Source organism: Typopeltis vanoorti, chromosome 16, assembly GCF_054136105.1.
Source record: "Typopeltis vanoorti isolate ZY-2024b chromosome 16, IOZ_Tvanoo_1.0, whole genome shotgun sequence".
Classification (NCBI taxonomy): Eukaryota; Metazoa; Arthropoda; class Arachnida; order Uropygi; family Thelyphonidae; genus Typopeltis; species Typopeltis vanoorti.
This window is the reverse complement of record NC_143564.1, coordinates 26556784-26584021: the sequence shown is the minus strand read 5'-3', so window position 1 is coordinate 26584021 and position 27238 is coordinate 26556784. Positions and strand designations below refer to the sequence as shown.

The 27238-nt window shown below is 37.6% G+C and overlaps 1 protein-coding gene across 8 annotated transcripts in view; it reads left to right on the top strand.

Moving 5' to 3' along the window:
• The window catches only part of Rph (Rabphilin), a 695894-nt gene that overhangs the window by 321723 nt on the left and 346933 nt on the right, over positions 1-27238 (top strand). For all 8 annotated transcript variants that reach the window (XR_016549578.1, XM_090406051.1, XM_090406050.1 and 5 more), the window contains one exon: positions 3789-3973. Coding sequence is in view for 7 of the 8 variants with exons in the window: in XM_090406051.1 (XP_090262177.1) it covers positions 3789-3973 (185 nt within the window). In the remaining variant the exon portion in view is untranslated. The remainder of the gene's footprint in view (positions 1-3788; positions 3974-27238) is intronic.

Here is a 27238-nt window from a genome sequence, read left to right as displayed (position 1 = left end):
CCAGGCGGATAGATGCTGATCTGCCTGTCTGTCCAAAGTACGCAAACTTACAGGAACAGGGTACTTTGTAAACTCCAGGCAGAGAGAGAGGAGGAAGCTGATCTTTCGTAGAACGGATAAGGGTAGCAAGTTTGCGGTAGGGCTTATATGCTGTGTGTAGGTTATACTTTTTTAGTATCTTGGCTATTTTTTCCGAAGTGCCACGGATGTAGGGTATGGTGATGGTATTTTTAAAATCTTGTTGATGAGAGGGACGGGGAATGGGGGAGGAATTGATTATTTTTTTGATACTGTGTTCGCTGTAGCCATTGGAGAGGAAAGTTCTGTGTATGTGGTTAAGCTCAGTAGTGAGGGCGGTTCCACTGGAACAAAGATTGTGGGCTCTCTTGGTAAGAGTTTTAATGATGCCATATTGTTGCGAGGTGTGGTGGTGGGAGAGTTTTTGAATGTATTTGCCTGTGTGTGTGGGTTTTCTGTATACAGTGAAGGCAAGTGTATCATTAGGCAGGCGTGTGACTAAGGTGTCTAGGAAGGGTAAAAAATTGTTCTTTTCCTTTTCCATAGTAAACTGGATTCTTGGATGTAGGCTATTGAGATGACTGAGGAAGGAGTCTAACGTGTCTGGGCCATGAGGCCAAATAGAGAACACATCATCTACATATCTTAGCCAGATAGAAGGTTTGAGTAGGGCTGAGTTTATGGCTCATTTTTCGAAATCTTCCATATAGAAATTGGCAAGGGGGGGTGAGATGGGGGAATCCATGGCGGTTCCCTCTATCTGCTTGTAGATTTTGTTCTTCCAAGAGAAATACCCAGAGTTGATGGCAAGGGAAAAGAGATCTAAGATGTCAGGGGGAAAAACGTTTTCTAAGAGAGATAAAGTGTTAGTTAAGGGAATATTGGTAAACAAAGAGGAGATATCAAAGCTTACTAATGGCTACAGCAAACACAGTATCAAAAAAATAATCAATTCCTCCCCCATTCCCCGTCCCTCTCGTCAACAAGATTTTAAAAATGCCATCACCATATCCTACATCCATGGCACTTCGGAAAAAATAGCCAAGATACTAAAAAAGTATAACCTACACACAGCATATAAGCCCTACCGCAAACTTGCTACCCTTATCTGTTCTACGAAAGATCAGCTCCCTCCTCTCTCTCTGCCCGGAGTTTACAAAGTACCCTGTTCCTGTAAGCCTGCGTACTTTGGACAGACAGGCAGATCAGCATCCATCTGCCTGGAGGAACACAAGTCGTACATCGTTAAACACAACTATGGCCATTCAGGCTTGGCTGACCATGTTTTGGACACCACCCACAGAGTATCATGGAAGAAAACCACCATGCTCCACCACAGCAAATTCAAGAAAGAGAGACTTTTCTTAGAAGCAGCAGCAGCAGCAGCAGCTCTCAGAAACCAACCAAATCTTAATAAATATGGCTGCATTAAGCTTCCGAAGATTTGGGAACTCATTACCAGAGGTCCCACCTTACATTCCAGGCCACCTACTACCTCCCTTAGAGGGCGCTCCACCTAGATAGGACTTTAGTGTCACCCACGTGGTTGGGTTTAGTATTGTAAGTTTTTGTGTGCATGTTACATTAATTGTTTTGTAATCCCCGTAGATGTCCTAGTGACTAGGACAAAATATAGGAAGTATTAAATTCTATTTTAATTATTTTTATGTGTTGTAAAAAATCCATTAAACCTCCAACATAATGATATGATTAGTAGTACTCTTCCTCCTCTCCTATCTCTTCTGTTATTCCTAAAAATTGTATACCCATTATACTCAATCCCAGTTACCATATCTGATTCTGATATCATTAATATATAAATTGAAGAGCAGTGGTCTCAAAACTGACCCTACAGTACTCCACTAGTAACTTTGCTCTTTAGGGAAACTGCACCCTCATATTGGGCTAATTGAACTTTTTGTCAATTTATTATGAAAAATAAAAAATTCTTGGCTTACCTGTTTATGTAGCAAATACAAAACAGTATCCACAATACTTTATAATTTCTAATTTAGTCAGTATTATATAATTTCTACAATGAATAGTGAACTGCAAGGCATTCAAACATGCCACAATGAAGTGATTACCTACTGATTGGTTTCTTCAAGGTTATATTGTCTGGATAGCACAACATAGATCTGTGCAGTATGCATTCAGATTTAATTTCCCCATATAGTCTGAAGCTGATCAAATACACAAACTGCCTGATGAATTTTCAAGGATGAAATTCTGAAAGACTATTTGTTTTTCATCTTGCAATCGCCATACTTTGCCATTAATCCCTTATTGTTAGAACATTAATGGATTAACTGTAATGAGTTCATGACCTTTGGCAACAAATGATTCCAACTTGGAGTTTTGCTTCTTTTACTTCAAATCTCATATAACAGACATTGCCCTTCATTATTTTCTTATAATGTTTGGGTTGCAGCAAGAAAAGTTAGTATATTCATTGTATGACAATATTGTATAATTTTTAGATTGAGTGTTGCTGTGTGATTTTTGTGGATGGAATGTTGTGTTTAGTTAAATTTTTTGTGCAATATTATCTTAAATTCTTGTTTCTTGTTAGTGCTCTGGAAAAAAATGGTGGTGAAAGGGAGATCATTGCATAGGCATATTTGCAGATTGGAAATGAATGGCATTGAGGTTAGAATTAAAATGATATCTAAATGGTTTTAGGAGGTTTATGTTTATCTGTATGTAATATATTTTTCATTGTTTGTATTTTAATGGCCGTTCTTGAAATGAAACAAATTAGTCATGGAATATAGTATGAAGAATTTTTAACTGAGTATTATACATGAGGAATTTCATGCTCTTCCTCTGCAAATCATGGCCTCAGCAGTACTTTCCCTCACGTAACTATTTAACCTCTTAATACACCTGCCAGAATTATGGCAGAAGATTCTTTACGTTCCCATCCTAAAGCATTAGCATCAGGTTCATTATACAGGGTGTCCCAGAATTAGCTATCTATTTCTATGAAATCGGACAAATCTATTAAAAACTGACATAATTTCATGTTTATTACCTAATTATGATACAAAAACATATTTATAAATCATAAGTCAAATCTTTATTGAGAACTTTCAACATGTGCTCCATCTATATCCCTGCAAATTTCAAATCTATCCTTAACATTACAAAACACATTTTGGAGAATTTCAGGAGTTATGTACTGCACTGCCAACTGAATGCGTTCTTTAAGTTCAGCTAAACTATTGATCTTTTGCCAATAAACCTTTGTTTTTATGAAACCCCAAATCTGAACATGATTTTTGGCTGCTTCAGGCTTCAAATAAGCAAAATTGTGGTATCACACAAGGTAATGCAACTCATCTACCACCTAAAGATGCATAATATCACAGGAGCTTAGCCTTTCCTCATAGGAGATGTGGATATCATATCCCATGCTTGCCTGCATTCCTAGTTAGTTTTACCAGTCTGATGATTTAATGTCTCTCAGCTAAGAAATATGAAAATGGTTACTAATAGGCCTACATATGTGAAGGTGCTGATGATTGAATTCTTCCAATTGACCTGACTTCACTGAAATACTCCATATGATTGCCTGAACAGTCAGTTCTATCAGTGTTTTAGAAATTGCAGTCATGGAATCTTTCTTGATTATGTCAACCAAAATGACTTAGCTCCCTTCTATATCTGTCCAGTACATTTTTATGCTATGACATATGTATTAGTATATTTCTGAAAACTGTGAATGTGCAGTATAAAGCAAAACTCATTTATAGGATATTCATTTTCAGGTACTGTACCTTTTCTACCCAAAGACCAAGAACGAGATGTATACTATAAATCATTAGTTCATGATTCTCCAACTCATAACTGTATGCAAGGAGCCCGTCCTTCTCCAAGTTCTTGGCAGAGCAAAGGAAGACAAATATTAGAGGATGAAGTAACAGAAAAAGGATTTATTGGACATGCAAGAAGGGTATAAACTAGTCTATATATTGAAATTTGCATTTATAGCAAAAGTTGCATTTTTGATAATGTAGTGCAGTATAATCCAAAATATAATAAAAAATTATAAACATTTTTGATTATATAGCAAAAATTAATTGTAATGGTTTGCAAATATGTATTCTTAAAATTATATCTTAAACTTTGTGTATTTTGGACATTTATGATTTTTTCAATGCCATGTTTCTTACTTTTATTTTTAAAGGTATCTCTGCTACTTAGTGGTTAGTTTATAATTCTCTTTTCTATTGTGAGCATTCATCCCAGGAACCCTCTTGTACCACTGTGACTCACAATATCTTTGAAAATTCTCCTCTCTACATAAGTTGGAGCTGTCCTTTCTTCTGTCTTCCTGGTAGTGACTAATTCATGACTTTCTGGCCATCTCCCTCTCTTTCTTGGGCATCATTTGAACATGACCATACCATTTCACACATCAGTCTCCAAAATGTCCACTACAGTTTCTTGCACATTCAATCTCTCCATGATGAAATTATTACAAACTCTTTGAAGGTAAGATATATGTATACTCTATCATAGACTATCCATCTACATCTTTTTTATGTCTTTTTTGTTTTACATTCAAAGCCTGTCCTTCCAATACATCAAAATGTTCTTTGCTGTCATTTGGGTTATCATCTTTGTGGTTTCCTGTTGAATATCTCAACTTCGCAATACACCATTCAGTTTCTTCATAGTAGTATATGCCTGGTTGGCATGATCATTTATATATTTCTCACATGTACCCAACTTATGAATAATAGACCTCAGTTATTTTTAAATGATCTACTGATTTAAATTTGCCAACAGGAAGCCTAAATCTTTACCTTCTCCACCAACCACCAGATATTCTGTCTTTGTAAAATTAACTTTAGACCTCCTATGCTGTAAACATCAACCAATTTCATCATCATGAAATCATTGTCATCCCTGTCTTGAAAAGTTATCACTTATTCATTGACAAACAGTAGTGAATGAATGATATTTTCCTAATATCAATTCCAATAGTTCTACACAAAGCAGTCCAGCATGCCACATTGTCAAGATAGATCTTAAATAAGGTCAATGACATTCCTCATCCTTATTTCAGACTTTTGGTATGCTGAAAAGTTGTCATAATCAACATGAAGGAATTGAGGTAGAACCATGTAGCTTACATGTTATTGTACATATTTTGCATGAAGTGTTATACACTTGTTACAATGCTGCTGCATCATTTGCAATCCTCTGAGAAGCAAGTCTTTCCCTTGTTGCACAAACCAGTCCTCGGCTGCAGATATGACTTCATCATCTGAGGTAAATTTTGTTCCTTTCAAGTGTTTCTTTAAATTTGGGAATAGAAAATAGTCCGATGGGCCAGGTCAGACGAATAGGTGACCTGGCCCATCTGATAGGTGAGGTAGACACTGAAAGCCCAAGTTGTGTATTGTCTGTTGGGTTTCATGAGTAGTGTTAGCAGGTGCATTGTCCTGCAAAAGCACCACCTCTGTTCAGTTTCCTGTGGCATTTTCCCTTCAGTACAATGTACATTTTTCCTCCTTCAATTCCTTCAGAGCTGTTAAATAAACTGCTTCTGTAACAGTTTCACCTTTTTTTGTGGTACTTGGTAAAGATCACACCATCCTTATCCTAATAGACCATGTTAAGAATCTTCCCTGCTGACTTTTGGGTTCAGAACTTCTTTGGCCATAGAGAACCTTTGTGTCTCCACTGCATTGACTGTTCTTTGGTCTCTGGAACATAGTGATGAAGCCATGTTTTATCAATAGTCACAATACGAGCCAAAAAATTTGCACCTGATTTCTCAAAATGACCCCAAATCCCTTGAGATGAGCACATTTTCTCCTTTGGTCAGCATTCAAACATTTGGGGACCTACTTTGCTGAGAGCTTCTGCTTCAGATGTTGGTGGATAATGACCCCAACTTGTTCCCTAGATATCCCCAGTCTTTGCAATGTTTATGGCTGTTATTTGTCTATCATCAAGGATCATGGCATGTACTGCATCGATGTTTTCAGGTGTGATTGCTGTGGAAGGTGTTCCTGATATAGGGGTATCTGTTGTCTCAGGATCTCCAATTTTAAACTTGGCTACCCATCTTGCAACTGTTGGATATACTGGGGCACAGTGCTCTAAATTCTCACACAAAGTTTGGTGAATCTCAGTTGCAAACTTCTTTTGCAGCACAAAAAACTTAATGATAGCCTGTACATCTGTATATATATATATATATATATATATATATGTTAAAGTATAATATGTGTTAAAGATACCAAGCTATTTTAAAACCTGGTTTTTACTCCATTTCCCAAGTAAGCAAACAGACAAATAAGTCAAGTTTGCGCCTGCATGTAATGCAAGTCTAAGTGACCTGTAAAGTAGTACAAGTTGAGGCAACTCGTGGTAAAGTCGGAATAAGCTTAATATTTACCCTTAATGCAGAGCCCATCTCCTTGAGGAGATGTATGATGCTATGCATTAAAGGTAAGGGCCACTACCCAGACCGGTTTTGACCTTTATTGAGGTCTCATCAGTGGGAACCAGGCTTAGAAATACCAAGGTTAAGTAATACAGAGCTTATAAGTATTTTACCAAAACAAGTTACCAAAAGGTGCTTTGACCTTATTAAATAAAAATCTCAGGATGAGAGATAGATGTAGAAAGTTTTTTACCTTGCGTATAATATATGTTAAAGATACCTTTGGTATCTTTAACATATATTATACCCCTTATATATATATATATATATATATAAGGGGTGTACAGGATATGATAGTACTTATATATATATATTGTATATATATATAAGGGGTAATTCCTGCCATGCACCCCTTGAGGGTACATGGCAGGAATTTGATGATGATTATGACGATATATATATATATATATATATATATATATATATATATATATATATATATATATCCTAAAAGAAAAAGAACAAATTATTGCAATTTGATGAAACATGGGAGTTAAAGGGTTTTAAGATATGCTCTTTTTTTTTTTTGTGGTTATATCAGTTGCTTTAATATCATTTTTGTTCTGGTTGCTTATCAGAACTTTTCAGCCCCCCCCCCAGTACAAACTCAGCTAATACTATTCACCCATTTTTAATAGCTGCTCTGCAACTTCTTTATATTGTCTTAATCTTATTGATTAAGAGATTGAATAAGACTAACAGGACAAAATTTCATGCCAGCTGGGGCATTGCCCAGTTAAACACAGTCCCATTGTTTTCGTAAGGGAACCAGGGTGAATGGCGAAAAGTCAGCTACTGGAACAAATCCCAGAATACATCCCAACTCTACATCCACAGAGTTCAAGATTGGACTACGAACATAAGAAGCATCAATGGAAAAAGTAGAACAATTGGATAAGTACCAGATCAACATTATAGGCTTGACTGAAACAAAGAAGACAAAACTGGGGGAGATCTTTCTAAGCTACTGATACAAAATATCTAAGCTACTGATCTTCAGGCAATAACAGTCAGGGAAAAGAGGTAGTGGCTATAGAATTCATCACTAAATATGAAGATAACCTTCTTGAATGGCAGGCAATATCAAGTAGAGTGATGTGGGCAAATATCAGAATGGAGAACTGGACCATAAGACTTATTTGAGCTTATGGTTCCACAGAAGATTCTACCAAGGAAGAAATGGAGGAATTTTTTAAAGCATCACAGAAGACAGCTGACACAATGAAAAAGGAAAAGTGGGTTCTTGTTGGAGATCTAAACAGCAGAGTAGGAAATCATTAACTGACATATAGAAGTGTTTTGGGAAAATTTGGAGAAAAGCACAAAGCTATGAGGGTGGTCTGGAAAGTTCTCGGCCTAACAATGAAAAAAAATGAATTTATAATTTCAAAATTATTTTTATTTTTCAACATAATCTCTCTTAAGACTAATACATTTATTCCAATGATGCTCCAGTGTCATTATCCCATTCCTGTAGTGGTTCTGAGTAAGATCTGCAAAATACCCTTCTCTACAGCTGCAATCAATCACCTCTTGATTTGAAGAAAAACGCTTGCCAGTGAGTAAGAGTTTTAGTTTTGGGAAGAGATAGAAGTCAGAGGGAGCCAAATCTGGGGGAATAGGGTGGATGTTCCAACAATTCATAGTGCAGATCCCTTAATTTTCCCATTGCCAAATCGCCTTTGTGGGAGGTGCATTGTCCTGATGAAAGATGATTTTTTTTCCCTCTGCAAACCGGGTCTTTATTCATGAATTTTTTCATCTAGTCTGGTTAAAAGATCGGAATAATATTCCTCGGTTATTGTTTTACCCTTTTCAAACTAATTAATAAACAGAATGCCTTTAGTTTCCCAAAACACCAATGCCTTGACCTTTCCTGCTGATGGAACTGACTTTGTCTTCATCACTGAATGAAGTTGGAAGGTCCACTGCCTACCGTGAAACAAGGTGTTATTCAGGGGCCGTACCACAGGTTCCAGCACGGTGTCTTGATACACTTTGTTGGTTTTTACCCCTTTCTTGCAGAAATGCTTGGATACTTCCTAATAAGCCACCCATCACTGATGTGGGGTGATGACCTTTCTAAATCTTGGGTGTTATGGCATGTGCTATGACCATCCGGGGCATATACCTGATCGTTTTAGTGGTTAAATGACTCTTCATTGATGAAAATTTTCTGATCTGTGAAGAGGATATCCCTATATCTGTTGTTCACGTACCACCGAAGAAGTGCCTTTGATTTTATCACTCTCTGCTGCATAAGTTGTGGTGTTAGGACGTGTAGAATGACAATGGGCTCTCAAACCTATTCATCAATTAGTGCACGTGACATTGTTTTCTGCGAAACATTCATCTCTCATGACATCACTTTCTGCGTTCTCAGGATTATGTTGGAGGTGTGCCTTCACAGCCCTCACAAGTTGTTGCATCCTAATGCAGTGTGGTCAACCTGTTCTTTGGTAGTCAGATAGGTCTTCTGTCATTATAATGGTTTATAGCTTGATACACAAACATCTTGCTGATCCCTAGTGTTTTTAGCATGTTGAAAATAACGAGTGGCTGCGTTCCAACCTTGTGAAGTCCTATTACAGTGACACAGTTCTCATAATCTTCCTACTGCTTCCTACAATGTCACTAACAGGACCTGGCTTGCACAATTCTGGTGTGAAATGAGGGGGATATGTGGAAGTTGTAACAGTATTTATGACAAGACTGTGTACATTTTCTGATTTCAAAAGCCACTATCACCCACATGAGACCATCCCTACTACATTCCACCCTTGCAATTCTAGCTTCTCTGACCTAACACATCACTTGTGCAGGAAACCACATCCTCTTTAAATGCTTGAGTCCTTTTGCATTCAAGTATAATCCATCTCATACATTCTCAACTTTCTTTTATTTTCATGTGCTCCTTGCATCCACATATTTCAGACTTCTCTTCCTGCACATTCTTGCCATCATCTCATTCAGAGGAGAGAATAGTGAGCATGCTGTACAGCAAGTTCATTATCTTTCCTCCACATTTTTGTTGCACTGTCCCTAACATTGACCTTAACTCTCATGCTACACAATTCACAATACCTCTCAGGTCATTTGTACCAACCATTACTATGGTTAGTATGAATGACCTGAGAATGGTTGGTACATCCATTTATCTCCTCTACATTTTCAGCTCTCTCTTCATTGCCATTGTCTCTGCCACACTGTATTATTCCACCTAGCAAGCAAGCAATTCTCTGGCACTCTACTCTGCACACCCCAAATCATGAAATCTCCATATATGACTCCAAACAGATTCATACATTTACCAAAATAAAGAGCCAAAAGGCTTCATTTCGGTGATGCAAAATCTACAAAAATTAAGTGGATATTAAATCCAACATTATTTCAAAGCCGAATACAGAAACTATAAAAGTTTCGTATGAAATTTCACCAGAGAGCTTACGGGAATACATTCACCACTTTTTATGAGTTTCCCCTAGCCCAAGAACAATTTTATGTCACAGAAATCATGAATGGGAGAAGGACTCCAGGTCACGTTCTCTGATATGGGATGTCAGATCTCATGACTGCACAAGTACCATTTTTCTGATGGATGAAATTATACAGAGTGTGATTTTTGGTAGTTGAGGTGGACAATAGCTGTTGAGGCTATCAGTTGAACTTCTATGAAAATCAGTAGGCCTAGTTTAGATGATCTAAGTTGTGTACATTATTTATGTTTGCGTTACGGTCATAAATGTTGGTTTTAAATGTAAAAGCTTTTTCATTTTGCTGTTGTTGTTGGATTCTTTTTCTTCTGTTTATGATTTTTGGTATATCATCCAATCTAAGACAGGATAAGCCTAGATTTCATGTTCTCACTGAGTAAGAAGACAATATGTAAAAATATTGTGGTGCAATTAATAAGAGAGGAAGTGGGTTAAAAGTGTTGTTAGAAGTTACATTAAGGATCATTTGAAAACACTTATATAAGATTGCATTTCAAAAGCTAAGATAATAATTGAAAGATGGATGAGTGTGAAAATGAGAAGAATGATAGCAAAAGTTGGACGCATGTTGGACTGAAAGTACGGAAACGAAGAAGGATGAATCAGAGTGAAAGTGAGAAGAGGGGGTTGAGAGTTAAAAAGTTAGAAAGATTGACTGATAGAGAGTATGTGTTGCGAGATTCGGAATTTGAATTGGATTGGATGAAGCAAGAAATGAAATGGATGCATAATGAAATTAAGAAAATTCGGGTAAAAACTGTTAAAATAAATAATGATGGCATGAAAGAGTTAACGAAAGAAGAGTGAGTGGTGTTGTATGGTGACTCCATTATTAAAGGTGTGCTGGAGGATAGAATGCACAAGGTATGTTTTCCAGGTGCTAAAATGAGTAGAGTGATTGAGACATTGGATATGAGACAGGAGCGAGCAAAAGAGTTAATAGTATTAATAGGTACGAATGATTTGAGAGAGGACAAAGAGTGTGTCAGAATGGATATCAGGAGGCTGCTTAGAAGGATAAAAGAGAATAGTGTGACAGGAAGGGTAGTTAGCGTGTTGCCTAGGTATGACTGTGATGAAATGAGGTGGGGAGCAAGGATTATGAATGATATGCTGGCTGAAATGTGTGAGGAGACGGGAGTACAGTTTTTTAATGTGTGGAATGAGTTTGAGGGATGAAGTGAGCTGTATGGGAGTGATGGACTCCATTTGAGTGGTCATGGTGTGAGTCAACTGGAGAGACTGCTGCTGGAAGGTAGAGAAGTGAATAGAGAGAATGAATCAGAGATCGAGTGGGAAGTGATGTGGAAGAGGTAGAGAGTAAGACAGGAGTGATTGAAGAGGTGGTTATGAATGAGGAAGTGAGTAGTATGAGTATAGAAAATGAGACAATGGGTGTGCAAGAGGAGCAGGGAAACGGGGAGGCTCAGGTTGGACAGGGGTACACAGCATGAGAAAGATGGATGCTCCAAAAGGAGGTGAGCATGTGTAGGCAGGAAAGGAATGGGATGACCAGGGATCAAGAGAAAACGGTTGAAATTGAAACAGGTTTTAAAATGAAGAAGCAGAAAGGGAAATGGCCCCATTTGAGCATGAAGAGATCACATCGAGTGAGTGGTATCAGTGGAACTAGCTGTAGATCCAGAAATGAGCTGTTATGTTTGTATACAAATGCTAGAAGTATACAAGGCATATGAAATGGTTGCACTAATTGCATCTGTTCACCCAAAGATTGTCGGAATAAGTGAGACATGGTTAGATGAGGACCACATCCTGACAGGAATAGAGATGGAAAGGTATGATGTGTTTCGTGAGGACAGAAGGGGTAAAAAGGGAGGGGGAGTGCTATTGATGATAGAGAAAGAATTATGTCCATACAAGGTAGATATGCAAGAGGAAAATAGGGCAGTGGTTTTGAGGCAGTATGGTGTGAGACAGAGGTGAATAGAATCAAATACTTGGTGGGATGTTGTTATAAACCTGATAATGTGGATGGTGGTGATAATGAAATGTACAATCAAATTAGCCAAGTAAATAAGAAAAGACTGATCATTATGGGTGATTTTAATTATGGCAGTATAGGTTGGAATGATGAGATAGCAACTGGAAGCAAAGAAAAGGAGTTTCTTGAGTTTTTGAGGGATAACTACCTCAGACAGTATGTAACGGAGAGCACAAGGATTGAGAGTCTTGGATTTGGTCATCTCATCAGAAAATGTAATTATAAATGAGGTGTCAAATCAACCACCAATTGGTGAGAGTGACCATGAGGTGATTACCTGGGTGGTTGTCAGCAGTGCGAGGACCTTTGTGAGAAAAGGGTATATGTGGAACTTCAAGGGGGGGGGGTGATTATGAAGAGCTCAGGAGACAGCTTGCAGGTGTAGCGTGAAATGAGGAGTTAGCTGGAAAAGAGATCAATGCAGCTTGGGGGATTTTCAAAACCTGTTTAGTAGATGCAATGTCTAAATGTATTCAAAGGGTGAGAAGATTAAATAAGGTGGTTGTGAGATGGATGAATAAAGAGATTGAGCATGCGATACAGAGAAACAGGGCATTGTGGAGGCAGCATAAGAGAAGTGGAAATAACCAATTCCATGAGGTCTACAAAGACCAAGCAAGGAGGATGACTTGGTTGGTGAGGGTAGCTAAAGAGAGGTATGAACAGCAGTTGGCTAATGAAGCCTAAAGGAATCCTAAGGAGTTCTTTCGATATGTAACCAGCAAGAGAAAGAATAATTATGGAAGGATTCAATTGATTGGAGAAAATGGTATAAAGACAGCTGATGCAGAATGTGTGGTGGAGATACTTATGAGCAGTTCATAAATATCTTTCAATCTTGTGAATGTGACTTCATGGAAGGATTGAGAGCAGTTGATGATGGGGAGAAGAGACTGACTGTGAGTGAGTAAGAGGTGTATGGGAGAGTTGAGTAAACTAGATGCTAATAAGGTTGTGGGACTTGATAATATATCACCACGTATTCTGAAAGAATGTGCCAGGGAGTTAACACCTGCCTTGACATATTTATTTTTTATGAGTCTTGCACTTGGTCAAGTTCCTAAGGAGTGGAAGGAGGGCAAGATTGTGCCACTTCATAAAGGAGGTGAGCATCACTATAAGCCTATCTGTGTGTCAGGTGTTGTGGTTAAGTTGTTGGAGAAGCTTGTGAGAACTAGGATCCAAAGTTGGGTTGATAATAATGGTATTATCTTTGATGAACAGCATGGATTTGCTAAAGGAAGGTCATGTTTTAGTAATCTACTTACTTATTACAATAAAGTGACTGCTTCCTTGGACAGAGGAGAAGGATACACATTAATATACTTGGATTTCGCAAAAGCTTTTGATAGAGTACCTCATGATATGTTGACAGTCTAACTAGAGCAGATGGAGTTGGATATTAGATTAGTGCATTGGATTGGAGACTGGCTATCTGATAGGTATCAACAAGTTGTGTATGGGGGAGCGATATCCAGGAAAGTCACTAGTGGAGTGCCTCAGAGGTCTGTTTTAGGTCCATTGCTATTTAACTTGTATATTAATGATATAGGTAAAGATTTGGATGGAGATATTCAGTTGTTTGCAGATGATGTAAAGTTGGGACGAACCATGAACCCAATCACCCAATCTATTCAAGTCTTCCTTACAGGAAGACTTGAATAGATTGAGTGATTGGGCATGGAAATGGGGATGTGAGTTCAATGTTGCAAAATGTGAGGTTTTAAAATTTGGAAAACAAAGATGGGATGCAGAATTTATGCTTGGTGAGAATACAGGGTGTTCGGGATAAATTTGACAGTTTCGTAAGGAAAAAGAAAATCTTCTTTGTATATATTAAATTTAATGAATTGACAAAAAACATTACAGGCAGAGTTAATTACAATACTATCAACAAGATTTACTCAAAATAACCACCATTAGCATCGATCACAGCTTCAATTCTGCTTCGGAACCTCGAACAAGCTGATGCTACAGTCTCCCTGGGAAGGGCCGCAAAAACTGTTTTAATTTTATCCATTAACTGAGCTTTTGTATTACTGGAAGTGCGATTGGTGTCTTTTTCAACTGCGCCCCATACAAAATAATCCATGGGGTTAAGGTCTGGGGAGTTTGGAGGCCAAACATTTGGACTGGTGAAGTCGTAGAAATTTTCAGACAACCATTTTTGACTTTTCTCAGAGGTGTGGCAAGGGGCCGAATCCTGCTGCCATACATACGGCCTACCATTGGCTACCCTTGTTATCCAGGGCTTGACTACAGTTAGCAACTCCACGAACAAAGCCTGAATTCCAATGCCAGGGTTCTTCAACACCTGTTCCTGCAGATTTGCGAGGAATTCTGCTGTACGAACGCAATCAGATCGTCTGCTAGGGATCTTTCTTCTTGCTACATCCTCGTAGTCACCATTGCAAGTCTCTAGTTCATGCCTGATTGTTTTTACTGTATTCAGGGAGCATTGGGCAGCAGTCGTAATATCCTTATTTTGATGGCGGGCACGAATCATCATGATACAAGTTATTCTCTTCCATGATTCAGGTGGGTTCCAGCTATCCATCCTTTCTGACATCTTGTATATGAATGAAGAAGGGTCCAAACTTTTAAATGAAGAGAAGTGTGTGTTAATACATGTAACTTACGGAAAAATATAATTAATTATAAATATGTCAAATTTATCCCGAACACCCTGTATATTGTTGGAAGTAGAGGAAATAAGAGATCTGGCGGTGATAGTGGATAAGGATCTAAAATTTAGGGGACACATCGCCAAAATTGTGAAGACAACACAAAGGCTTCTGGGAATGATGTGGAGGACACTGAAATGTAGAAGTATGGAGATTCTTGTTCCGTTGTAAAGGCTTTGATTAGGCCACACATGGACTATTGTGCCCAGATTTGGTCACCTTGTTTTCAGAAGAATGAAGAGATGTTGGAAAGAGTCCAAAAGAGACTGACTAAGGTAGTTTCTGACCTCTGGAATGTCGAGTATGAGGAAAGATTGAGAAGATGTAATTTGCAGAGTCTGGTGGACAGGAGGAAGAGGGGAGATATGATAGAGACCTACAAGTTGGTAAGGGGTTGTTATAGGATCAATGTTGGAGAAGTTTAAAGAGAATAGTGGGAATAGAATTGAACCAGAGGTCATCCCTGGAAACTGTATAAGGAGGGTGTGAGTAGGGGGAGTGAGAGGCTGATTTTTTCATGCAGAGTTGTGAATGATTGGAATGCTTTGCCTGAGAATGTGGTGTCTACAAAGAGTTTGAATGTGTTTAAAACACAGTATGATGAGATGTGTGTGTGATAAAAGGACCTCCCAGATGAGTCTTTGACTCTATGAGGTCTTTGGGTTGTAATAATAATAATTATAATAATAATAATTGGATAAAAACAGTGGTAGCTAGAGCAGTTCCTGCCTGGGGCTGTCCCTGCGTTTGCTGCCCCTCTCAATACACACCAAAAATACTACAAAAAGTCAAAACGACATATAGGGGAAATAAATTAAAGAACTATGTTTATTTTTGAAGTAAAACTTTAATTTCAACATTCTAAAATGTTATTTTTCTTGCTTTTCTGTTAGCAAAATTGAAGTCTATTTCATAGTAATGTAGGTAATTCTTAATTAAATTTTATTTAAAAAACTCCTCTCACAACTATCAACACTTACAGCAATTATGAGGGAAATTCACAGTAGTAGTACAATATTTGGAACTGAGTTCTCGAGACTGTATTTTAGAATTAACTGCAAAAGTTCAAAAAGGTTCAAAGTGCCGCCCGGGGCAGACTGCCCCCCCCCCCCCTAGCTACGCCACTGGGTAAAACTGAAAGGGATATCTGGTGAATATTGTTGGCTAATCAGAAACCTAACAAGAAGGACCTGAGGCAAGGTCGGACAATTTGGGAGCTGGTGATATGTAGCACACTTACAGAATGTTTTGAATAGACTGGAACAACTATGAGAAATTATAATCACATTGTTATTAGTAAATATAATGTTATGCACTTTGGTGTGATGAGATTTCCAGCAGGATTAAGTTGGATTAGCTTAATGCTGGAAAAACTGGAAATAAAGGAAAAACTGATGAGGACAGGGATTTTGAAGTTATGGTGGTTAAGAAGGATTGCACACATGCTACTCAGAGGATAATTGCAATGCTGAAATGAATATTGACGATGTATGAAGGTAAGGAGATCATTTAGCCTCTTTACAAGGTCTTGATAAAACTACCTGAACTTACAGTTAAATTTGGTTTCCTGGGCTGAAAGTTTTCCAAGAGGATGAAAAAAAGCCTCTTCCCACCTTTCATTATATGGAAGGTGGGAAGAGGACACAAGGGCATTCATGAAAGTTTGCATGCAGTTAAGGGAGTTGTAGTGTGAATAAATTTAAGATATGGCAAATGGTATGGGTGATGTGTAGCTTCTCCCGATCAGACATTGATGTCCTGAGAATAATAATAAAATTAGCTGAGAACCATATAAGTATAAACAGCAGGATAATGAAAAGTTACATGAAGAGTATAAAGCACAGACAAGGAAAGTATCAAGAGCTGTAAAGAAAGAGTGAGAGAAATTGTAATTCAAGAAAAAAAAACATTGCCGGAGAAAGCCAAGCAAAATGTTATTAAGTATTATTAATGTCAGTCCTGTTAGACATCCATGAAGTTGTAGAAGTCCTCACTGTCACATATCAAGGTCATTGAACGATGCTTTAAATTCCTCTTCTTCTCTTCCTTCTTCTTCCTATCATGGAATATAGGCCATGTGGCCTGTTCCGGTCTCATGCCATCTCTTTCTTGGTCTTCCGATTCTTCTTTTTCCGCTTATTTTGTATCTGTATAATATTTTTGGTAGTCTGCTGTTGTCCATTCGATTTAAATGTTCTAGCCATTTTTGTTTATACTGTCTTATGTAGTAATTAATTGGTTTGATTTTCAGGGATTGTAAGATTTCTTCATTTGTTTTGTGGTCCCACTTGGTATATCCAGCTGTTTTTCTGAGGAACTTCATTTCTGCTGTTTGAATTCGTTTTTCATCTTTCCTTTTCATGGTCCATGTTTCGCTTCCGAATAGTAGAGTTGGTTTTGACAAGACATTATATAGTCTGATTCTAGTGTGTTTTTGTACCAGGGATGGCTTAAATATACTATTTATTATGCCATTTACTTTGACAAAGTTTGATATTTTAGTGTCTATGTCTTTTTCTTCTTCGTATGATAGATCACATCCCAAGTATCTGAAAGTGTTTACTTGTTCTAGTATTTTATTATCTATCACTATTTTACTTCTTATTGGGTTTTCTCCTTTGAATGCCATTATTTTTGTTTTTTCTTTGGATATTGTCATATTATATTGCTTTGAGATATCATTTAATGATTTTAATGATCTTTGTAAGTCATCTTCTGATGTAGCTAATACTATTTGATCATCTGCAAATAGTAGTGTATCTATCTTCATTTGCGGGGTCATTTGTATACCAAATGGGTTATGCTGTTTCCAGATTGTTAATATTTCATTTATATATATATTGAAAAGCAGAGGTGAGAGGGTACATCCTTGTCGTACTCCTCTTGATATATCTTTCCATTCTGAGGTGTGTTCTAATTTAACTGCTATTTTATTTCCTGTATATATTTCTTGAATAGATTGTAAAAGTTGGTTTGGTATGTTTAAATCAGTTAATATTTTAAACAATTTTTGTCGACTAATTTTGTCAAACGCTTTTTCATAATCAATAAACGCCACATGTGTTTCTTTTTGAAATTCTCTTCTCTTTTCTATTAATAATTTTAAAGTAAAAATTGGATCTATGCAGGATCGGCCTTTTCGGAAGCCATTTTGTTCTTCTAGTAATTTGTTTTCTACAATGCTGCTTAGTTTCTCTTTTAATATTCCTGCATATATTTTATATCTGTATTCAGCAGGCTAATTCCCCTATAATTATTGCAATTGTCTTTATTTCCTTTTTTATAGATTGGGATGACCAGTGCTTTTTTCCAAGAGTTAGGGGTTTTTCTGGACATCCAAACCATATTAAAAAATTTCAAAAGTCTTTCATTAAATTTTTCACCTGCATTTTTGTATAGTTCTATATTTATATTGTCTTCTCCTGGCGTTTTCCTATTTTTCATCTTCTTTATTATATTTTTCAGTTCTAACATTGTGATATTTTCTATTAGGTCATTCTTTGTCTTATAAAATTTTAATTCATTGTTCTCATCTGTCCAGAGATTTTGGAAATAGGTCACCCATTTTTCTAAATCTATTGTTTGTATTTTTATCTTTTCTTTTATTTCTTTATTCATGTATTTTATTACTTTATAGGTTTTGGGTTGTGGCTTAAATAAATCCTTTTCTAGTTCTGTTACGAAATTGTTCCATCTTTCTCTATGTTTTTTCCTTACTTCTCGTTTTGCAATTGCACTATTTCTTTTATACTCTATTTCTACTTCTATTGTTTTGGAATTTAGCCATTTCTGGTAACTGTCCTTTTTGGTTTTTATTATATTTTCTATTTCTTTGTTCCAGTCTCGTAGTCCTCTTTTTCTAATCCATTTGTTCTTTATTCCTAAGGTTTCTGTTGCTGCTTTTGTGAGAATTTGTTTCAAATTTTCCCATTCATCTTCTATGTCACTTGATTCATGTGTGGTTTCTGTTTTTAAGTTTGTGCATTTTTGATATTGTAGTCTAACTTGAGGATCCTGTAATGAAGAAATTTTGTAGCTTGGCTGGTAAGAATTTTCAATTCTATGTGTTTTTAGCCACTTTGGTTTAAAACGAATTTTTGCTGATACCATATAATGATCAGAGTTTAATTCAAAGCCTTGATATGCTCTTACATCCAAAATTAACTCCGCTAATTTAAAATTTGTGATAACATAGTCAATTACTGATTTGTATCCTCTGGCTGACCAAGTATATTTATGTATTTCCTTGTGTTTAAACATTGAATTCATTATTCTCATATTATTATAAATGACAAAATCGTGCAATCTGCGAGCATTTTGATTACATGTACCTTCGCCAAATTTACCTATGTTTGTTTTGTATTTTTTGTTTCCTATTCTGGCATTTAAATCTCCTGCTAGCAGTAAATAGTCAGTTTTGTTTGTTTTATCTATGGCATTCTGTAATTCTTTATAAAATATATTACTGTCTTCTTCTTTTCCCTCTTCTGGTGCATATGCACCAATTATTGTTATGTGGCCTCTTATTGTCTTGAGTCTAATTTCTATTAGTCTTTCATTCAAATAGTTGTAATATACAATATTATTCTTTAGGGATTTATGTACCATAATCATTATACCTGCTTTTGCTCTTTCTTCTTTTTTTACCCCACTGTAGATTGCTTTAAATTCCTATCTACTTTAAAATATTTAAACCTGCTTTAATTCTATCCAGTAACATAAAAGTTCTGAATGACATTGGTTGTTAGAATTGATAGTCTGACATTAGCAAAAGAAATAGTGTGGTGTACTGAAAAAAAAAAAAAAATAAAAAATAAAAGATTCTGAAAATGATGCAGATATATTCTTGTGAAGTTAGGATAGTGAATGAGTATACGTGAATGGATGCCAAGATGATATTGGCTGTCTTGATTATTGTCAATAATTTATGAAACTTGTAACTTCTGTTACATAATGGAATAATTGATTGCATTTGAATGAATATACTGCTCTCTTCAAATTATTGAATATTTTGTACAGAAACTCCTTGTGAGGTCTATATGACTTCTCTACTCTCTGTTAATTTAGATCTGCTATTTTATTATTATTATTATTGTTATTATCATCATCATCATTAGACCTTCATGGAGACAAAAAGACTCATGGTGGGAAGGAGGCCTTTCTGTCAACACACACACATGCATAGCTTATCATATGCCTTAAATGCATTCATTGTGTCTGCATTCACCACACTTTCTGGCACACCAACTTCCTCCATGTCACTCACACCCTTCTTTTACATAAGAAGGGTGTGCTATTGTTTTCTACCTGTTTCCCATCCTTTCTAAGAAAAGACTCATCTACATTAATCTGATAATAACCCTTACTAACATATGTTTCAGTCATATTCCTCTTATCCACTAGACTGCATATGTTTCCTTAACCTCCCTACCTGCCGAGGTTGATGAAATAGTGAGACCAAATTGCACTTCTTATCCATGTTATTCAACCGGTGTGACAGAATCGTATCCAGATTTAGCTGGACGTCTATAGATCATGGCCAGTTGGGGTGTTAATCTTTCTTTATACCAACATACCAGAGACCAGAAATCACCTCAGTCATATCTCTGTCGGTGGGAAATGAATTTTGTCATCCACTCTGAGACCACTACCCTGCTTATTGGATTGTTCAAAAAGTTTCAAAAAGTGAAAAAAATAAAATAAATAAAAATAAACCCATAGCTCACTAACATTTCTGACGTACTATAGCTTTTATGACCTTTTGTGGGTAGAAGGCACACAAAAAAATTAATAAATAAAAACAGAAATCTTGGCATCTTTATTTATAGTATAACCAAGTGAAAAAACTTTCAACATCTATCTCTAATTCAGAGTATTTTAGTAATAAGGTGTGACACCTTTTGACTACTTGTATTTGGGAAATATATGAGATCTATATTACTTCAACCTTGGTATCTCTTCTGGGTCTGGCTCCGACTGATGAGACCTCAATAAAGGTCAAAAATGGTCTAGGTAGTGGCCCTTCCCATAATGCCTAGCATTATATATGTTCATAATTATATGTGCCTTGCATTATGGGATACTAAGGCAATTGATGTGAAGTCATTAGCCTCTATATACAAGTAATCCAGTCATGAAACACACGCACACAAAATCAAGTTCGCACACAAGAATATACTTACTTGGCATATTTATTTATTTTAAAAATGTACCATATAGTGATATAAGAATAATTCATCATGATGCTACCAGAAGGTGAGAGGGATCATGTAGTTTGAACATTGGGAAGTGGCCAGGCAGGTGTACACCTTACTAAACAAAAGTAGCCTGTGAAGTACAGAGCAGGAGCAGTGACAAATTAAGGTAAAAGAGATTGCTAACCTGCTGTGTCATGACCAGGTGAAGGGAAAGGAAATCAGTAGCATCTGGGAACCTGGTTTGAGATCTTTTATTGATGACATCATACTGTATTTCCTAAAGTGAGGAGGATAAATGGAGTGGAGTAAAATGGTTGAGTCATGAAGTTAGTCAGGAACATTGGAAGAAGAGACTGTTAGGAAGGAAGTATAAAGAAAGCAGTGCTCATTAGCTATAAGATATGTGACACAAGCTTTGAAGGTGGTCACTGTAGTCCAGGAAAGGAAAATCAACATATGAAATGAGACTGGCTGAGGCAGCAAATCAAAATCATAAAATATTTTACAGTATGAAAGGCTGATTTTAGTTTTGGAAATAACAGATGGGTTACATGCATTTCAAAATATCGAAGAAATATTCAGTGAATAGCTCAGGTGGACAGGGAGACATGGCATAGAGAGAGTAAATGTTGAAAGTGACAGTGAATATGTGTATGAAGATGGAATATATTGCAATGTGGGTGGAGAAGTGGAGACTGAGCGGGTATATGTGGTAAGCAGTGATAAAGGTGATTTGGCAGGTGTAGTGGGGAAATCACAACCAACGTATGGCTTGGATAGGACTGGCTATAGACCTCAAATTGAACCGTTGTTTGTTTACAAATACCAGAAGTATCAGAAATAAAGGGGATGAAATGGTTTCAGTGATTGAGTTTATTCATCCCCAAATCATTGGAATAAGTGAAACATGGTTGAATGAAGATATCGTAACGGGAATAGAAATGGAAGGGTACAGTATTTTTCATGAGGACAGAAAGGGCAGGAAGGGAGGGGGAGTGTTGCTGATGATAACAGGGGAATTAAGTCCACATAAGGTAGACGCGAAAGGGGGAAATAGTGGCAATGGTTATGAGGCAGTGTGGTGTAACGTGGAGGTTGAGAGGAAGACATATTTAGTTGGATGTTGCTATATGCCTGGGAATGTGGAAGGTAGTGATGAAGAAATGTATAAACAACTTGGATTAGTGAACAAAGGAAGGGTAATTATTATGGATGATTTTAATTATGGCAGTATAGATTGGAATGAAGAGAGAGCATTTGGAAATAAGGAAAGTGAATTCGAGTTCTTGAGAGATAACTATCTCAGGCAGCACGTAAAGGAAGGCACGCGAGGATCAAGAGTTCTAGGTCTGATCATTTCATAGAGTATGTAATTGTTAGAGGGGGTTTCACATTTTCCTCCAGTTGGTGAAAGTGATCATGAAGTAATTACCTGTGTTGTGGGTAGTCATATGCAGGCTTTTGCGAGGAAACAATATATGTGGAATTATACAGTTGGTGATTATGACAAGCTTAGGAGACAACTTCGAACTATAACATGGAACGAGGAGTTGAGTGGTAAGGAAATAAATGCTGCATGGGAACTTAAAAAGAAATACATAACAGCATCAATATACGAATGTATCCCAAAGGTAGGTGTAAAATGGATGAATGTGGAGCTTAAGCATGAAATCTGGAAAAAGATAGTACTTTAGAGGAAGTACAAGATGAATAATGGTAATCAGTCACATGAAGAATATAAAGAACAAGCCAGGAGAGTGACTCAGTTATTAAGGAAAGCAAAAGTAGAGTATAAGCAGAAATTGGCAAATCAGACTAAGAAAAACCCTAGTGCGTTTTTTAGATATGTGGCAAGTAGAAGGAAGAATGATCATGGAAAGATGAAGTTAAGGGATGAAAGTGGTAGAATGGTAACTGCTGCAGAAGATATTGTTGAGGTATTCAGTGATCAATTTATGTTTCATCCTGATCAGAGTGGAATCATGAGGTAGAGGACATAGGAGAGGATAGTTTAATCATGAGTGAGCAAGAGGTATTTGAGGAAATAAATAATCTTGATGTTAATAAGGTGATAGGATTTGATGACATATCACCACGCATCTTAAGGGAATGTTCCAGGGAACTGGCAGTAGCATTGACATGCCTGTTTAATAAGATAAGAGTTTTGCAACAGCACCGGTTCCAAGGAAGTGGAAGGAGAGTAAAATTGTTCTACTGCATAAAGGTGGTGATAAGGCTGTAGCTTCAAATTATATGCCGGTCTGTATATCTGGAGTTGTGGTGAAGGTCCTGGAGAGATTGGTGAGAAATAGGATACAGAAATGGGGTTGATAACAGCAGCATTCTCTGTGGTTATCAGCATGGGTTTGTTAAGGGGAGATCATGTTTCACTAACTTACTTATGTACTATAACAAGGTAACAAATACTTTGGACAGAGGAGATGCATATACAGTGGTGTACTTGGATTTTGCAAAGGCTTTTGATAAACTGCCACATGACAAGCTCTTAAATAAATTGAAACAGATAGGATTGGATAACAGACTTCTGTGTTGGATCAGTGATTGGCTGTCAGATAGGTATCAGCAAGTTGTATATTTGGGGCAGTATCTCGAAAGAGAAACGGCACACCACTGGTGACCGCAGGGGTCAGTTTTGGGGCAGTATCTTGAAAGAGAAACGGCACACCACTGGTGACCGCAGGGGTCAGTTTTGGGGCCATTGTTGTTCAGTTTGTATGTTAATGATATTGGGTCAGGTTTAACTAGTGATATTCAGCTGTTTGTGGATGATGCAAAACTGGGGAGAGAGAGCAATGCACAGTCAGGCTGATGTTAATGCCTTACAAGAGGACTTGAATAGATTGCATGAATGAGCAGATAAGTGGAACTGTCATTTCAATGTTGCCAAGTATAAGATTTTGAGATTTATTATTATTATTATTATTATTAAACAAGACCTCATGGAGTCAAAGACTCATCTAGGAGGTCCTTTTATCTCACACACACATCTCATCATACCGGGTCTTAAACACATTCAAACTCCTTGCAGACACCACACTCTCAGGCAAGGCATTCCAATCATTCACAACTCTGCACGAAAAAAACCTGCCTCTCACTCCCCTACTCACACCCTCTTTATACAGTTTCCAGGGATGACCTCTGGTTCTCCCCTGATCTCCCACTATTCGCTGTAGAACTTCTCCACCATTGATCCTATAGCAACCCCTTACCAACTTGTAGGTCTCTATCATATTTCCCCTCTTCCTTCTCTCCACTAGTCTCTGCAAATTACATCTTTTCAATCTTTCCTCATACTCGACATTCCAGAGGTCAGAAACTACCTTAGTCAGTCGCCTTTGGACCCTTTCCAACATCTCTTCATCCTTCTGAAAACCAGGTGACCAAATCTGGGCACAATAGTCCATGTGTGGCCTAATCAAAGCCTTATACAATGGAACAAGAATCTCCCTACTTCTACACGTCAGTGTCCTCCTCACCATTCCCAGAAGTCTTTGTGTTGTCTTCACAATTTTGGCGATGTGACCCCTAAATTTTAGATCCTTATCCACTATCACTCCCAGATCTCTTATTTCCTCTACTTCCAACAATATATTCTTACCAAGCATAAATTCTGCATCCCATCTTTGTTTTCCAAATTTTAAAACCTTACATTTTGCAACATTGAACTCACATCCCCATTTGCTTGCCCGATCACTCAATTTATTCAAGTCTTCTTGCAAGGCCACAACATCTTCACTACTCTTTATGGTTCGTCCCAACTTTGCATCATCTGCAAACAACTGAATATCTCCATCCAAATCTTCGCCAATATCATTAATATACAAGTTAAATAGTAATGGCCCTAAAACAGATCACTGAGGCACTCCACTAGTGACTTTCCTTTTCCTGGATATTGCACCCCCATACACAACTTGTTGATACCTATCAGATAGCCAGTCTCCAATCCAATGCACTAATCTAATATCCAACCCCATCTGCTCTAGTTTGACTGTCAACTTATCATGAGGCACTCTATCAAAAGCTTTTGCGAAATCCAAGTATATTAATGTGTATCCTTCTCCTCTGTCCAAGGAAGCAGTCACTTTATTGTAATAAGTAAGTAGATTACTAAAACACGACCTCCCTTTAGCAAATCCATGCTGTCCATCAAAGATTATACCATTGTTGTCAACTCAACTCTGGATTCTAGTTCTCACAAGCTTCTCCAACAACTTAACCACAACACCCGACACACAGATAGGCCTATAGTTTGATGCTTGAGTTCGATCACCTCCTTTATGAAGTGGCACAATCTTGCCCTCCTTCCACTCTTTAGGGACTTGACCAAGTGCAAGACTCGTATTAAAAAAATATGTCAAGGCAGGTGTCAACTCTCTGGCACATTCCTTCAGAATACGCGGTGATATATTATCAAGTCCCACAGCCTTATTTACATCTAGTTTACTCAACTCTCCAAACACCTCTTGCTCACTTACAGTCAGTCTCTCCTCCCCATCATCAACTGCTCTTAATCTCTCCATGAAGTCACATTCACAAGATTGAAAGATCTTTATGAACTGCTCATTAAGTATCTCCACCACACATTCTGCAACAGCTGTCTTTATACCATTTCCTCCAATCAATGTCATCCTTCCATAATCATTCTTTCTTTTGCTGGCTACATATCGAAAGAACTCCCTAGGATTCTTTTTAGCTTCATTAGCTAACTGCTGTTCATACCTCTCTTTAGCTACTCTCACCAACCAAGTCACTCTCCTTGCCTGGTCTTTGTAGAACTCATGAAATTGGTTACTTCCACTTCTCTTATGCTGCCTCCACAATGCCCTTTTTCTCTGTATTGCATGCTTAATCTCTTTATTCATCCATCTCACACCTAACTTATTTAACCTTCTCACCCGTGGTATACATTTAGACATTGCATCCACTAAATATTTTTTGAAAATCCCCCAAGCTGCATTGATCTCTTTTCCAGCTAACTCCTCATTCCATGCTACACCTGCAAGCTGTCTCCTGAGCTCTTCATAATCACCCCCCTTGTAGTTCCACATATACCCTTTTTTCACAGGGGTCCTTGCACTGCTGGCAACCACCCGAGTAATCACCTCATGGTCACTTTCACCAATTGGTGGATGATTTGATACCTCATTGATAATTACATCCTCCGATGAGATGACCAAATCCAAGACCCTTAATCCTCTTGTGCCCTCTGTTACATACTGTCTGAGGTAGTTATCCCTCAAAAACTCAAGAAACTCATTTTCTTTACTTCCAGTTGCTATCTCATCATTCCAGTCTATATTGCCATAATTAAAATCACCCATAATGATCACCCTTTTCTTATTTGCTTGGCTTATTTGACTATACATTTCACTATCACCACCATCCACATTACCAGGTCTATAACAACATCCCACCAAGTATTTGATTCTATTCACCTCTATCTCACACCATACTGCCTCAAAACCACTGGCCCCATTTCCCCCTTGCATCTCTACCTTGTATGGACATAACTCTTTCTCTATCATCAATAGCACTCCCCCTCCCTTTTTACCCCTTCTATCCTCACGAAACACATCATACCTTTCCATCTCTATTCCTGTCAGGATGTCATCCTCATCTAACCATGTCTCACTTATTCCGACAATCTCTGGGTGCACAGACGCAATTAGTGCAACCATTTCATCCGCCTTGTTTCTTATACTTCTAGCATTGGTATACAAACACAACAACTCATTTCTGGATCTACAGCTAGTTCCACTGATACCACTCACTCGATGTTATCTCTCCATGCTGGACTGGGGCCATTTCCCTTTCTGCTTCTTCATTTTAGAACCCTTTGCAATTCCATCTGTTTCCTTTTGATCCCTGATCATCCCATTACTTTCCTGCCTACACATTCTCTCACCTCCTCTTGGAGCATCCACCTTTCTCATGCTGTGTATCCCTGTCCACCCTGAGCCTCCCCGTTTCCCTGCTCCTCTTGCACACCCATTCTCTCATTATCTATACTCATACCACTCACTTCCACATTCATTTCCACTCCTTCAATCTCTCCTGTCTTACTCTCCTGCTCTTCCACATCACTCCCCTCTTGATCTGATTCATTCTCTCTATTCACTTCTCTACCTTCCAGCAGCAGTCTCTCCAAGCGACATTTGATAAGCAACAATGGGATGCAAAGTATACATTTAATGAGGAAACTTTAACAGAAGTAGAGGAGATGAGAGATCTAGGAGTGATGGTGGACAAGGACCTGAAATTCAGGGCCACATTTCACAAGTTGTGAAGACATCACATCGAATAATGGCAATGATGCGGAGAACTCTGGCATGTAGAAATAGAGAGATTATGATTCCATT